The sequence below is a fragment of the Microdochium trichocladiopsis genome (genome assembly GCF_020744255.1).
Source record: "Microdochium trichocladiopsis strain MPI-CAGE-CH-0230 chromosome Unknown B0I36scaffold_5, whole genome shotgun sequence".
NCBI classification, from domain to species: Eukaryota; Fungi; Ascomycota; class Sordariomycetes; order Xylariales; family Microdochiaceae; genus Microdochium; species Microdochium trichocladiopsis.
Window position 1 is genome coordinate 2,981,154 of NW_025763548.1, and position 12,587 is coordinate 2,993,740.

The following is a 12,587-nucleotide window of genomic DNA, read 5'->3' on the forward strand; positions in this document are numbered from 1 at the left end:
TCCGGTGTGGCAGTGCTCTCACCACGTTGCGTAATTCAAGGGGTGCCCATGGGGGGTTTGGCTCAGGGGCCCGCGGGTGCCGGTGGCAGGGCTGAGGAGTGGATATCAAGGTTGGCCGGGGGTCGGCCGTCACGGAGCCCGGGATGGCGGTCACGACGGCCAGGGTCCATTCCAACCGGCCGGCACACTTGTGTGATTGATTGCCTATGCCATTGGGTGTCACTACGCATTTCAATTGCCAAGCACCAATAGAGGCCTGCAAACTCTACTGCAGACAGCGGGGTGTATCAGCACTAACAGCTCATTGGCAATCAACGGTATTTCTGACAGCGTGGCCAGTCCCGGTGGGTCCGACCATCAGCATGATCATACGAGAAGAGTAACAACCACAAAGTCAAAAGCCACAAGACAACGGATGCGGTCGTCCCAACCTCTGATGATCTACAGGACACACAGATTGGGACAGCGTAGTGCATTGGGAGGGACGGATTCGGATGTCCCGAGAAAATACAACTCTCTTGAGACAGTGCTGTCTGGAAGTTGGCAGGGCCGACTTCTGTCTTGCCATGGACCTGCACAGCTTCAAAGCCGTGCTGATTCTTGGAGCGCACAGCAATTGGTGGCGGCAGTGTCAACTACGTGAACGCACGCAAAATCGGGACTCAATGAGATCACTTCAACGACGCTCGGAAGTGAACTTGGTACCATCTCCAAGCTTTTTTGTTCTGTCGGTAGGCCAAGAGACAACTGGCACGCCGTATCCTCGACCAGACGCTCTGCGTGCATCATTTGCCCCATGTCAGCGTCCCATCTTTCTCTGCTGACCTATCCCCATCGTGACATGAAAGTTCGATCCCAGTGCATCCCATAATGTCATCTCGGTGGCTACACTTGATCTGACTGCTCTGCGCGCACATTCAGCGCCATAACTTCAGCCCATAGTCTTTTCTCCTTTGCCAACATGTGCTGCACGTAAACTATCGTTGCAAGACACCAAACTCCCGCCCAGATAAATGGCACCATCCACCCACAACCGAATGCCAGGTCAATGTCGTCAAAGTGCCATATCATGAACGAGGTTCCTGCAGAACAACCCAAAGCACCGAGGGTCCAGAACACACTAAGACGTCGCAACATGATCCTAAAGATCGGGCTGGCCTTGTAGCGTCGCTCGAGGGATTCGCGGAATAAAGTCGTTCCGGAGCCGCTGACCGCACAGACGTCCTCTATAATAGGGTAGATTCCCACGGGCACTCGATCACCACGAGGGACTGACGAGATACGCACAAGCGTCCGCACAGAGAAGAGGTGTAGAACATCTGTGACCAGAAGCAGGGCCCCAAACACAGCCAGAACGGACGAGAGCGGCATAGCGAGCAGTCGGCGGTTCGGCTTCGTGAACGCGGTCCCTCTTTGAATGAGATGAGCTACACATGTTTGTGGGAAATGAAAGGCAGAGGGAGTAGACTTACACCACGAGCTCGGCGACAACTATGAGCAAGCACAAGCCAAACCACCAATGGAACCAATCAAAGTACCACCGACTCTTTGCGCCAATGACCTTGAGCATTGTGGAGGCTTAGCGGAGATCGCATTCCGGTGATCGAAACCTGGACATGTTTGTCTGATGACTCACCCGGCAATTGCTTCCCTTTTTCCACAGTTTCCACATCCCAATCGCGAACTCGATGATGCCTGTACCACCTATCGTTGCAGTGACAATGCTGAGAACCAAGTTCGCGCTCAGCGGATCTCTTTCTTCGCTCCCCGGTCCATTGTTGTACCACAGGAAGAGGTAGAGGCCCACGGGCACGAGGGCACAGTCGAAGAAGACGAAACACCAGAACACCGCTATGCGCAGCTTCTTGTCTCGCAGCGTGTAGTTGAGCGATGGAGGTGACAGATCTGGCTCTGGTCGTGCACCAGGGAATAGCTGCTCAGCACAAGCTTGTCCAGGGACTAGTTCCATCGTGAGGAAGCCGTAAGAATTTTCTGCCTTACCGGAGACAGTAATGTTTGGTTGTTCGAAGTTGTTCTTTGATGATTTGGTGTTGTGCTTCTCGTCTCGACTTGAGCTTTGATGCGAGGTTGAAATTTCCTGGAGCCGCTGAAGGCGGTTATCGAGTAACAATGTATGTGGTCGCGGCGACTCCTGTGACCCGGAAGTGCCGTTAGTGGATAGCTTTCACCCGCGCCCGGGCAATATTCTAAACCATATCCCCGTGTCACTTCACGGTAGGTCGTCATCAACAAAGCGCCATATGGGTGGGAGCCTGCTACAGATCTGCGTCCAGGCATTAGGCACCAAGCCAATTGTCTCAGCCCCGACTTACGAGTCATGGACCACGGCAGAGAAGTGCTGTTTAACAGACGCGCGTCGAGTTGAGCCGTGCATTAGCTCTGGCAATCTACCAGGCCATATCGTGGTATATTTTTTTGACAACGGAGACGGTTGAATCGTGGCTTGACTATGCGCTCAAGCGTTGCGCCTGGAGAGGTACTTTAGTCTGCACTAATAAAACCTTATAAGGTGAGCATGAAAGTGGCTGATGAGGTGAAACGTTAGCCCAACCAAACCAGATCGGCACGCTGCCCCACTGACCTGGTCATCTGTCAACGGGGTCGAGCTTCTCAAGTCTAAATAAACTTTGATAACTGACCAGGGTCACGAAGCAACGGCTTCTGCTCAGGCCCGCGGAACCCGCGGCCAGCGATGTGTACGCTGCGCCACCTAGATGATGCTGGCCCCTGTATCGACACTTGCAGGCTGAACTCACTCGGAAAGTAACGTATCAAGACCCCAGAAATGTGGCTGCTGCTAGACTTGCCAGTTCTGGCCCTTTTACGGGGATCCATGTCCTTGATCATGCGGGGCGTATGAGCACCGGCTCCGACACGGCCGCCCGACACGCGCCTCACGGTCTCATGGAGCTAGACCATCACTATGAGGGGGACGTAGTTATATCACGATGCTGCCGCGCCAAAGACGAGCGCATGGCTGGCACAGGAATTGTGAACCTCAAAGCTCCAACAGTCATTTTCCCTCCAATATGACGCCCGATTTGAAAGAGCAGGCTATGCCTGCCACAGCCTCCAGCGATGCGACACAACCGTCTGCCAACCTAGAATCTGAAGTCCGCGACCTGGCGCTGCGAGCGACAGCGACAGCGACTTGTACTTCACCAGAGGGCCAGTGGCACGAAGTCCTCTATCCCAAGGCTGGCAGCTTCCTCGATCCACTCTCGCCTATCTTCGACGGTCGTTTGTGGGTCAAGACATTCTTCGATCTTTACAACTCGAGCCTGCCAACACGGCCACGGAGCCTAGGTGTGGCTTTCCGCGACCTGACTGTGCTTGGCGACACATCAGGTGCCCAGTACCAGGCCAGTGCCGGGAACGTCTTTCTGTCTGCCATTGAGTCCGTCGCGAGAAGACTTGGTGGCGTTCAGCAAAGCAAGAAGATCACCATTCTGCAGGACTTTGAAGGCGTGCTTGATGCCGGCGAGCTCCTGCTCGTTCTTGGCCCGCCAGGCTCGGGCTGTTCGACCCTGCTCAAGACAATTGCTGGTGAGACGGCAGGATTGAGGGTGAGCCCTGAGACAAAGTGGAATTACCGAGGTAGGCGGTTCAACCTTGAAAGACGCTCAGCTGCCAGCCTACTGACTAAAAATGGCGTGCGAAAGGCATCGATGCCACCCGCATCCAGACTCGTTTTCGAGGCGACGTCCTCTACAATGGCGAGACGGACATCCACCTCCCGCATCTCACCGTCGGGGAGACACTCCGCTTTGCAGCATCGTCACGGCCAGTGCGGAACTTGCCCGAGGGGTACTCATCCAACCACGTCGCCAACATGCTCTGCGACGTCGTCATGTCCGTCTTCGGCATCTCACATACGGTCAACACGAGAGTCGGCGACGACTTTGTGCGCGGCGTCAGCGGCGGCGAGAGGAAGCGCGTCAGCATCGCCGAGTCGGCCCTGACAGGGGCACTGCTGCAGTGCTGGGACAACTCGACGCGCGGGCTGGACAGTGCCAACGCTGTCCGGTTCTGCCAGAGCCTGCGCGACCAGGCGGATATCTTGAGCATCTCGGGCGCAGTGGCCATTTACCAAGCCCCGCAGAGTGCCTACGAGGTTGGTATCCTCCAATGGTGATACTAGACATGCAACTAATATTCGATCCGGCAGTTATTTGACCGCGTCACTCTGTTATACAAGGGGAGGCAGATCTTCTTCGGAAAGGTTTCAGAGGCATCAAGCTATTTCGAGAACCTGGGGTTTGAACGTATAGTGTTTCCCAACCCCTTGAAGCCGTTAGGAAGCAAGCGAGCTGACATGACCGGTAGGCCCTGAAAGACAGACTACGCCAGACTTCCTCACATCCATGACCAGCCCGAGCGAGCGCGTCGTGCGGCCAGGATTTGAGGACAAGGTCCCCAAAACGCCCGATGAGTTCGCCAGCCGGTGGCTAAACAGCAAGGAGCGGCAAAGGCTGCTTGAAGAAATAGAGGAGTACCAAGAGAAGCATCCACGCGACCAAAGAATCCGCGAGTACAAAGAGTCACGCCGTGCCGATCAGCAGAAGCACGCGCGGTCGGGGTCGACTTACCTCATCTCCTTCGCCACGCAGGTGAAGCTGAACCTCTGGCGTGCTTACCGGCGGCTTGTGGCTGACCCGTTCTTCACTATTGCTTCCTTGGTGTACAACCTGGTCATGGCGCTCATGTTGGGGAGCATGTTTTTCAACATGAAGGCTGACTCGTCGACCTTCTACTATCGCGGCGGCATCATCTTCTTTTCCCTCCTCTTCAATGCATTTGCCAGCCAGTTGGAGGTGAGCGGGATTGCCGGCTTTCTCCAGGATATTGCTTAAGAGAATACTAACACAGAGTATCCACAGGTCCTCACGGTGTACGCAGAGCGGCCAATCATTGAGAAGCACAACAGATATGCCCTGTATCGGCAGTCGACGCAAGCTGTCGCGAGCTATTTGATCGATCTGCCCTACAAGACGGCCAACATGTTCATCTTCAATCTCACAGTCTACTTCATGACTGGCCTCCGGCGCGACGCCGGCAGCTTCTTCTTCTTCTGCCTGACGACATACCTCACAACCCTCGTCATGTCAAGCCTCTTTCGAACGCTGGCATACCTGACACGCACGCCTGCCCAGGCCATGGTGCCAAGTTCCCTATTGAGTCTCGGGCTTATGATCTACACGGGCTTCTGTATCCCCCCTTCCTACGTGCCGGACTGGTCGCACTGGATGATGTACATCAACCCGCTGTCTTACGCCTTTGAGGCGCTCATGGCCAACGAGTTCCACGACCGCGACTTTTCCTGCTCCAATATGGTGCCCCGAGGTCCTTCATATGAGGGATTGTCTCCCGAGTCGCAGATATGCTCGTCAGTTGGTGCCGAAGCCGGCCTCTCCACCGTCAATGGCGACCGCTACATTGCCGAGTCCTTTGGCTATCTTAACGAGAACAAGTGGAGGTGAGTTTGCAATCGAAATCTGCTGAAACGGATTCGAAAATACTTACACGGAACAGAAATATTGGCATCATGTGCGCCTTTCTTTGCGGCCTTTTCCTTGCCTATGTCGTTGCTGCTGAGACTGCTCGGCCGCCCCGTAGCAAGGGAGAAGTGCTGGTCTTCCGGCGCGGCAAGCACCCTTCAAAGCTGATGAGCCTGGCAAACGACGACGAGGAATCGCAGCACGAACTGACCCGAGTGGGAAAAGGTGCCAAGGCTTCTCTCCAGGAATCTTCAATTGAGTCAGGAGAGCCCCCCGTATTCCATTGGAACGATGTTTGCTACGATGTGGACATTAAGGGGGAAACACGCCGCATTCTGTCTCAAGTCGACGGCTGGGTCCAGCCTAGCAAGTCGACCGCACTCATGGTACGTCTGTTGTTGATGACGATCATGCCTATCGAGACGACGAAGAGGGACTAATGCGCACAACAGGGTTTCTCCGGGGCCGGCAAAACGACGTTACTGGACGTTCTCGCTGGCCGCGTGACTACGGGTGTCCTCCAGGGCGAGACCCTCATCAACGGCCGGCCCACGGACGCCTCTTTCCAGCACCGTGTCGGCTACGTGAAGCAGCAGGATGTGCACCTCGAGACCATGACGGTGCGCGAGGCTCTCGAGTTCAGCGCCCTGCTCCGTCAGCCTGGCAGTGTCTCGCGGGCCGACAAGCTTGCGCAAGTCGACCGCATCGTGGCGATGCTGGAAATGGAGAGCTTTGTCGACGCCATCATCGGCGAGCCGGGACAGGGCCTTAACATCGAGCAGCGCAAGCGGCTCACCATTGGCGTCGAGCTGGCGGCCCGGCCGGAGCTGCTCGTCTTCCTCGACGAGCCCACGTCCGGCCTCGACTCCCAGACCTCGTGGGCCATCTGCGACCTCATCGAGCGCCTCACCAGTAGCGGCCAGGCTGTGCTGTGCACGATACACCAGCCCTCGGCCATGCTGTTCCAGCGGTTCGATCGCTTGCTCCTATTGGCTCCAGGTGGCAAGACCGTGTACTTTGGAGGTAAGTCATGTTTTCTAGAGCCTTTGTCGTTCGCAGCGCATGAAGTCTGGATCCTCTTTCATGCTTGTCGGATAGCTAATCCTCGCGACACAGACCTGGGCGAGAACTGCCTCACACTAATTCGCTATCTTGAGCGCAATGGCGCCCCGCCGTGTCCTCCTGAGGCCAACCCGGCTGAATGGATGCTTGATGTCATCAAGCCCCCATTGGACGGTTCCGAGGGGGCCGACTGGCACCAGGTTTGGCGAGAATCTCCCGAGTACGAACTGGTCAAGACTGAGATGGCCCGCCTCCACAGCCTGTCCAGCCACAACCTTCCTGACACAGCTGCCTCTTCCGATGACCACGAGTTTGCAGCCTCCTTCGGCACGCAGTTCATGCAGGTGCTCAACCGCACGTTCAAGCACTTCTGGCGCTCGCCAACCTACATCTGGTCCAAACTTAGCCTCGTCGGCTTGTCGTGCCTGTATCTCGGCTTCAGCTTCAGCGCACGCCTGACTCTGCAGGGAATGCAGAACCAGCTCTATGCCATCTACCTCTTCTTCATCCTCTTCAGCTCTCTCAACGAGCAGATCATGCCCATGTTCGTCCCGCAACGCGCGCTATACGAGGTTCGCGAGCGGCCGTCCAAGATGTACCGGTGGACAACACTCTTGCTCTCCAACATATTTGTCGAGATGGTCTGGAGCGTAGGTGCCGCCGCCGTTGCCTTCTTTTGCTGGTATTACCCCGTCGGGTTCGCGGGCCTGGTTGGCTACACGGGAGACGACGACCTTTCCCTGCGCGGCTTCCTCGTCTTCCTCTTCATCGCAATGTTCCTCCTCTTCACCTGCACCTTCTCGCACATGGCCATCGCGTGGATCGAGAGCGCCGAGACGGCAGCCGTGCTCACCAGCCTGCTGTACATCTTCTGCCTGTCCTTCGCCGGCGTCGGTGTCGTCCCGGCGGACCTGCCGGACTTCTGGTTCTTCATGTACCGCGTGTCCCCCGTGACGTACATGATCAGCGGGGCCATGTCGTCCGCCATGGCCGGGTACGAGGTGTCCTGCTCGCCCAGCGAGATCCTGCACATGGCGGCGCCCGCCAACGCGACGTGCGGCGAGTTCCTGGCCGCGTTCCAGGCCACGGACGGCGGGACGGTGCTGGACCCGTTGGCCACTGGGGGGTAGACACTTGTGCGTTCTGTCCGCTGGCCACGACGAATGACTTTCTGGCGCGGTTCGGCATCTACTATGAGGACCGGTGGAGGAACTTCGGCTTGCTCTGGGTGTACATCCTGGCTAATATCGGCTTGGCGTTGGGACTGTACTGGTTGTTCCGCGTTCCCAAGGGGAAGGGTATGAAGCGTTCGGCATAATTGGGTGGCCGGCAAGTACAACTAGCGCGATCAGATGGCATTCCTATTCGCACCCAAGGCCTTTTGAAACCTTTCCATTTATTCTTATGTCCAATGCTAGCAACTTAATGTTGAAGTTACTTTAGTCGTCAGCAAATTCACACCAAAGGATAGACGGTGCTGATGCAGTCCCAGAGTTACCGCCACTATGTAAGGTCGAGGCGTGAACACGCGCCTACAAAGCGACTGAGCATTTGGGCACCTCCAGCCTGAGAGGACATTTCCCAGGACAGATTTCGGGCGCTCGGAAACGACTTCCGCTTCGGTATATGGCAGACAAGACTGGCGTTATGCCTCTTTGGCCCTGCTTGGCGACCGCGGCTGATCTGCCGGCATGCGTCCTTCCCCACGGGGAAATCACCCGCTTAGATTGTGCCTGCGTCGACTTCGCTCAGCCTATTCACGCCAAGGATTTACCCGCCTCGTGGCTTTTCTGCCGGCACTGCTACCTACAGCCGGGATTGGCCCGGGGGAAAGGGATGTGACCTTGGTCTTAATTCCGGGTATGACAAGCTAGTGATGGGGTGGTCATGAATATCGCATAGGTACAGCTGTCATAACGTACGTCATCTATTCTAGGACGCGAGGACGTCCCACCTAATGCTACCGCGGAGGCAAGGTCCCCTTTGGGGATGGTAAAACATGGCGAGTGCCACTCAAACCCCAGCCCGAATCGGGCCACGGGATGTCGTTTCAGCCAATCGCGGATGGGCAGTGGAGGGCCGGCTATCGGCTGTTGGAAATTTACCCGCTTTGTTTGTGAGGTGACCGCTGCTGCAGGGTTGTTTCCAATTTATGGCAATACCGGGGCAATTCGAAAAGGAAAGCTGCTGGTCAATCGGCTCTGTGGTGATGTATATATAGTCCAAAATGATCCTCCCAAGACATTCGTTCACAAGTGGTGCCAAGACAGCTCTCTCAATCACCAGCGATCGCATCCTTTCAAATCGCCTTGCCCAACCTCCATCCCCGTCCAAACTACCAATTCGCACAAGCACAACAATGAAGTCCGCCACAGCGCTCCTCGTCGCGGCCGCCGCAGCGTCCTCGGCGAATGCCTCGCCGCTCGAGGCGCGCCAGAGCTGTCCGGGCGTGCACGTCTTTGGCGCACGCGAAACCACCGCGCCGCCGGGCTACGGCACCTCCCAGAACCTGGTCAACATGGTGCTGCAGTCGTACCCGGGCGCTACCTCGACGGCCATCTCGTATCCTGCCTGCGGAGGACAGTCGTCGTGCGGAGGCGTCAGCTATGACAACTCTGTAAGTTCTACCTGGTCTTTGTGCTTCCTGTCTACCTGCCCTTCTCCTGGAATAATGCTGACATGGTATTGCGTGGAAAAAACCAGGCCAACCAGGGCACCGCAGCCGTGGTCCAGGCCGTGACCAACTTCAACCGGCAGTGCCCGAACACAAAGATTGTCCTGATCGGCTACTCGCAGGGTGGGCAGATCATGGACAACGCCTTCTGCGGTGGGTCCAGCGGAGGCACACTCTCCGGTTCTGCCCTGGCTGCCGTCAAGGCGGCCATCTTCCTCGGAGATCCACACAACAGGAATGGTCTCCCCTACAACGTCGGCACGTGCCGGGCGCAAGGCGTAAGTTTCATCTCACTCGCTCTTCCCAAATTATTCTTTCTTGCCTCTCCTCCTCCCCCGCCACGCAGGGTCTCTATTCTGCACACTCGCACATCTTCGACATTTTTCCAGCCCTTGGCGTGCATTCCCGGCCTCATTACAGTTCTCTCCATGATGCGTCCATGTTGAGCCCATGTGAACCCTTGATCTGGTGGTTGCTGACACTGTGTGTTTCACCAATAGTTCGCCGCTCGCCCGGCCGGCTTCCAGTGCAGCCCTGGCAACCCGTCGCTCATCCAATCATACTGCGATTCGACAGACCCCTATTGCTGCAATGGCAACGATGCGAACTCGCATCAGCAGTACGTGAACAAGTACGGAAGCCAGGCGTTGAACTTCATCAAGAGCAAGCTTGGTTGAGTTGCCACGGGCCAAGTGGGCGGCTAGAGTTCCGAGGCGGGGCCGGAACTCGCAAGGTGGGGCCGGGCGTTGCAAAGGTGGAGCCGAACAAGAATAACGCGTGTACGGGTGAGGAAGGAGGCCTTTGTAAATATCTTGGGGCAGTTTGACCTTCATTTCCAATGTGAATATTTCATGAGTATGGATCGTGTACTTCGACTCTCGGACTGTACATGAGAAACTCGCAGCCTCGAGTTGGCCCTCTGCGAACACGGCAGTAGGATGAGCGCCGACACGAAGTTTGACCACATATGCCCCGTCATATAAACGCTGGAAGCAGGCACATAGAAGGTCATTTGTAGTCTTTTGCTGCTCGCGTTCCTGTCAGCCTTGCGACGAAAGGTCTGCTGACCAAGTCAGAAAGCAGACCGCTCTTGTTCTTCATATAGCAATGTCACCGCCAGTTCTCACATCTCGTGGCATCTCTATATGAGACTCAAGTGTTTAGAAGCACTTCATTGGCGCAACGATGTCTCATACCACACTATTTCTTCCAACCCTATCAAACCGTTAAGCATGGCCAAGCTCTACCCAACCATCCTCCATTTTCTCTCAGCCCGACACACCTTTATAGCACCAGCCCGAGACTTGCGCCTACACTCTACCGCGAATGGCCCATTGATAAGTCGAACGATGTTGTGCTCTACAAGAAGCATGTTGCAGATACAGCCCGCCTCAACGTGCAGTGGCTCCCCACGCTCGCCTTGATAGATGAGTGCTGTATTCCGTAGCGGCGTACTTAGGGGAAGTCGTTGCGAACCGCCACGATGGTGTTGACCATAAGCTGGCTAGATGTGACCACTGTTCGAATTCGTACGAATACGGCGGCATGTCAGTTGCTGGGAGAACAAGGCACAGTGATCCCGATGGGGAGAACTGCCACAGAGTGATAGAAGAGCAAAGGAACATGTGGGCTTGGAAGGACGATAGGATCACAGTACAACGTACCTGACTGAGTGGCCGCGGTACCGGTGAGGACGCCCTGGACATAGCGGCCGCCAGTGCCGGGGTACTCCCTGTTACAGATTCTATGGTTAGCATGACTGTTTCTGAAGAGAAGGGTAAGGTTGATTATGTTGAAGGGAGGATAGATCAAGGCGAAGGAGTAAAAAAAGAAAACGAGGGAGCAAGGCCTACCAGACAGGGCCACCAGACTGGCCCGGCTGCGCATCAATGTTGCTCCACCACGGACCCTCACTACTGCAGGACTCCTGTGAATTAATACGGCCACCTCCAGAGCGGACGGGCCGCTCGCCGTTGTTACGATCTCCAGGATAGCCGACTTGTTGCCCAGCGGGTTAGTGATCCCACCCCAGCGTAATAGATGCGCTTAAGCTGCGGGAAAGATGCTTACACTGTTGCGTGGTGAGGGTCAGCGCAGTCTTCTTGAAGGGCGCGACACGGATCGGAGGAAAGAAAACATAATAGCTTACGTTATAGTAGATGTCTCGGTTCAGCATGTCGGAAGTCATGGGTCGTGCGCCAAAGTAACCGCGCTGGTCGCCAAGGCGGTCTTGGAGAATGTGGATGGCCCAGTCGGAGCCTGCCGTAATACACACACACACACAGCATCAGCAAGCCTGCGCTTTTGTTCTGCTCGAGCGAGAACTACTGGAACTCACCAAATTCGCAGGTGTTCGCGTTGCCTCCAGGGTAGTAGATGTATGTAGTCACCTGTGAGCCCGGGAAACGCGTCTCACCATTGTAGTAGAACGGCGCGAAGCGGACGCTCACGGCTTCCCCTTCCTTGGGCGTGCAGTGCCGGGCGGTAAGAACGTGGCGAGGACCTGCGTTCCAAGGTCAGTACTGTCCTGTCATGTACGCAAACGTCGAGACGCTACTGCAAGGTCTTGGCTCACCAATAAGAGTGCCCGAGCACCTGCAACCAAAGTATCAGTGGAAGATCTTAAGTGTCCGGCGTTGACATCCGATGTACTTACCGACCACCGTTGGACAAGAGTACCTTGCCGATGGCAGAGTAGGGGTAGTCCGAGTTGGTCCAGTCCTGGCGATCATCGACGCCGTAGATGGTGCGCTCGGCAAGCTCCACGTCGGTGTGGTTGCTCGCCTCGGCTGTCAAGGAGCCCATGGCGAGCATGGCAGCGGCATCGTAGTGCACCGTCTCGGCCTGCACATCACTCTCGGTAAAAGAGGAAGCCGCATCAGGGTCGAAGTACATGAGGTTGTGCACTTCAGTCTCGTGGGCATCACGAATGACGAGCCCCGAGACTGCTGTCGCAGTGGCGCCGAGGCCAGTTGCAACGGAGGAGAATCTGACCATCTTGTTGACTGCTGAGACCGTGTAAATTTGTGCCTGGGAGAAGAAAATGGATTGGTTCTAAGGCTGTGATCGAGCACACAGAGCAGACTTTCAGGCGGATATTGGGCAGTTGAACCATAAGGTCTTTATAGTTGGCAAAACCGACGATATTGACTAGGCTCTTTTCACCAGAAAAAGACGGAGCATCTTCCCAAGGTCCGGCCAGCGAAGGATCGCATACCGTCTTACACGCATGGCTGTCGGCATGGATTGTTTAGCATGGCTGGAGCGCATTGGGTACAACTACTCCTCTCTGTCTCCTCCACATTAATCCTTCGCCCCCAAACACACACGCT

At 56.0% G+C, this 12,587-nt stretch overlaps 4 protein-coding genes across 4 annotated transcripts; 2 read left to right on the forward strand and 2 right to left on the reverse strand.

Annotated features, from left to right (window-relative positions):
- Nucleotides 1-711: 711 nt before the first annotated feature.
- Nucleotides 712-2,566, reverse strand: B0I36DRAFT_431601 (uncharacterized protein). Its single transcript, XM_046162590.1, has 4 exons — nucleotides 2,334-2,566; nucleotides 1,637-2,069; nucleotides 1,473-1,561; nucleotides 712-1,411 (listed from the first exon to the last, which is right to left on the reverse strand). The coding sequence occupies exons 1-4, from the start codon at nucleotides 2,393-2,395 to the stop codon at nucleotides 886-888; spliced, it is 1,110 nt and encodes a 369-aa protein (XP_046013188.1). The 5' UTR covers nucleotides 2,396-2,566; the 3' UTR covers nucleotides 712-885.
- A 511-nt stretch (nucleotides 2,567-3,077) lies between these two features.
- B0I36DRAFT_422584 (multidrug resistance protein CDR1) lies at nucleotides 3,078-8,137 on the forward strand (the record flags this gene model as incomplete). Its single annotated transcript, XM_046162210.1, has 9 exons — nucleotides 3,078-3,618; nucleotides 3,684-4,135; nucleotides 4,190-4,286; nucleotides 4,348-4,835; nucleotides 4,902-5,497; nucleotides 5,554-5,905; nucleotides 5,972-6,542; nucleotides 6,636-7,707; nucleotides 7,791-8,137. 9 exons carry the CDS (start codon nucleotides 3,078-3,080, stop codon nucleotides 7,897-7,899), a joined length of 4,278 nt encoding a protein of 1,425 aa, XP_046013189.1. The 3' UTR covers nucleotides 7,900-8,137.
- Nucleotides 8,138-8,940: 803 nt separating this feature from the next.
- On the forward strand, nucleotides 8,941-9,932 carry B0I36DRAFT_243040 (carbohydrate esterase family 5 protein; the record flags this gene model as incomplete). The annotated part of the gene is made up of 3 exons (XM_046149958.1): nucleotides 8,941-9,198; nucleotides 9,285-9,533; nucleotides 9,756-9,932. The coding sequence occupies 3 exons, from the start codon at nucleotides 8,941-8,943 to the stop codon at nucleotides 9,930-9,932; spliced, it is 684 nt and encodes a 227-aa protein (XP_046013190.1).
- A 778-nt stretch (nucleotides 9,933-10,710) lies between these two features.
- On the reverse strand, nucleotides 10,711-12,252 carry B0I36DRAFT_349580 (trypsin-like cysteine/serine peptidase domain-containing protein; the record flags this gene model as incomplete). The annotated part of the gene is made up of 7 exons (XM_046156810.1): nucleotides 10,711-10,772; nucleotides 10,920-10,987; nucleotides 11,109-11,253; nucleotides 11,326-11,514; nucleotides 11,594-11,758; nucleotides 11,831-11,850; nucleotides 11,912-12,252. 7 exons carry the CDS (start codon nucleotides 12,250-12,252, stop codon nucleotides 10,711-10,713), a joined length of 990 nt encoding a protein of 329 aa, XP_046013191.1.
- Between the last annotated feature and the right edge of the window lie 335 nt (nucleotides 12,253-12,587).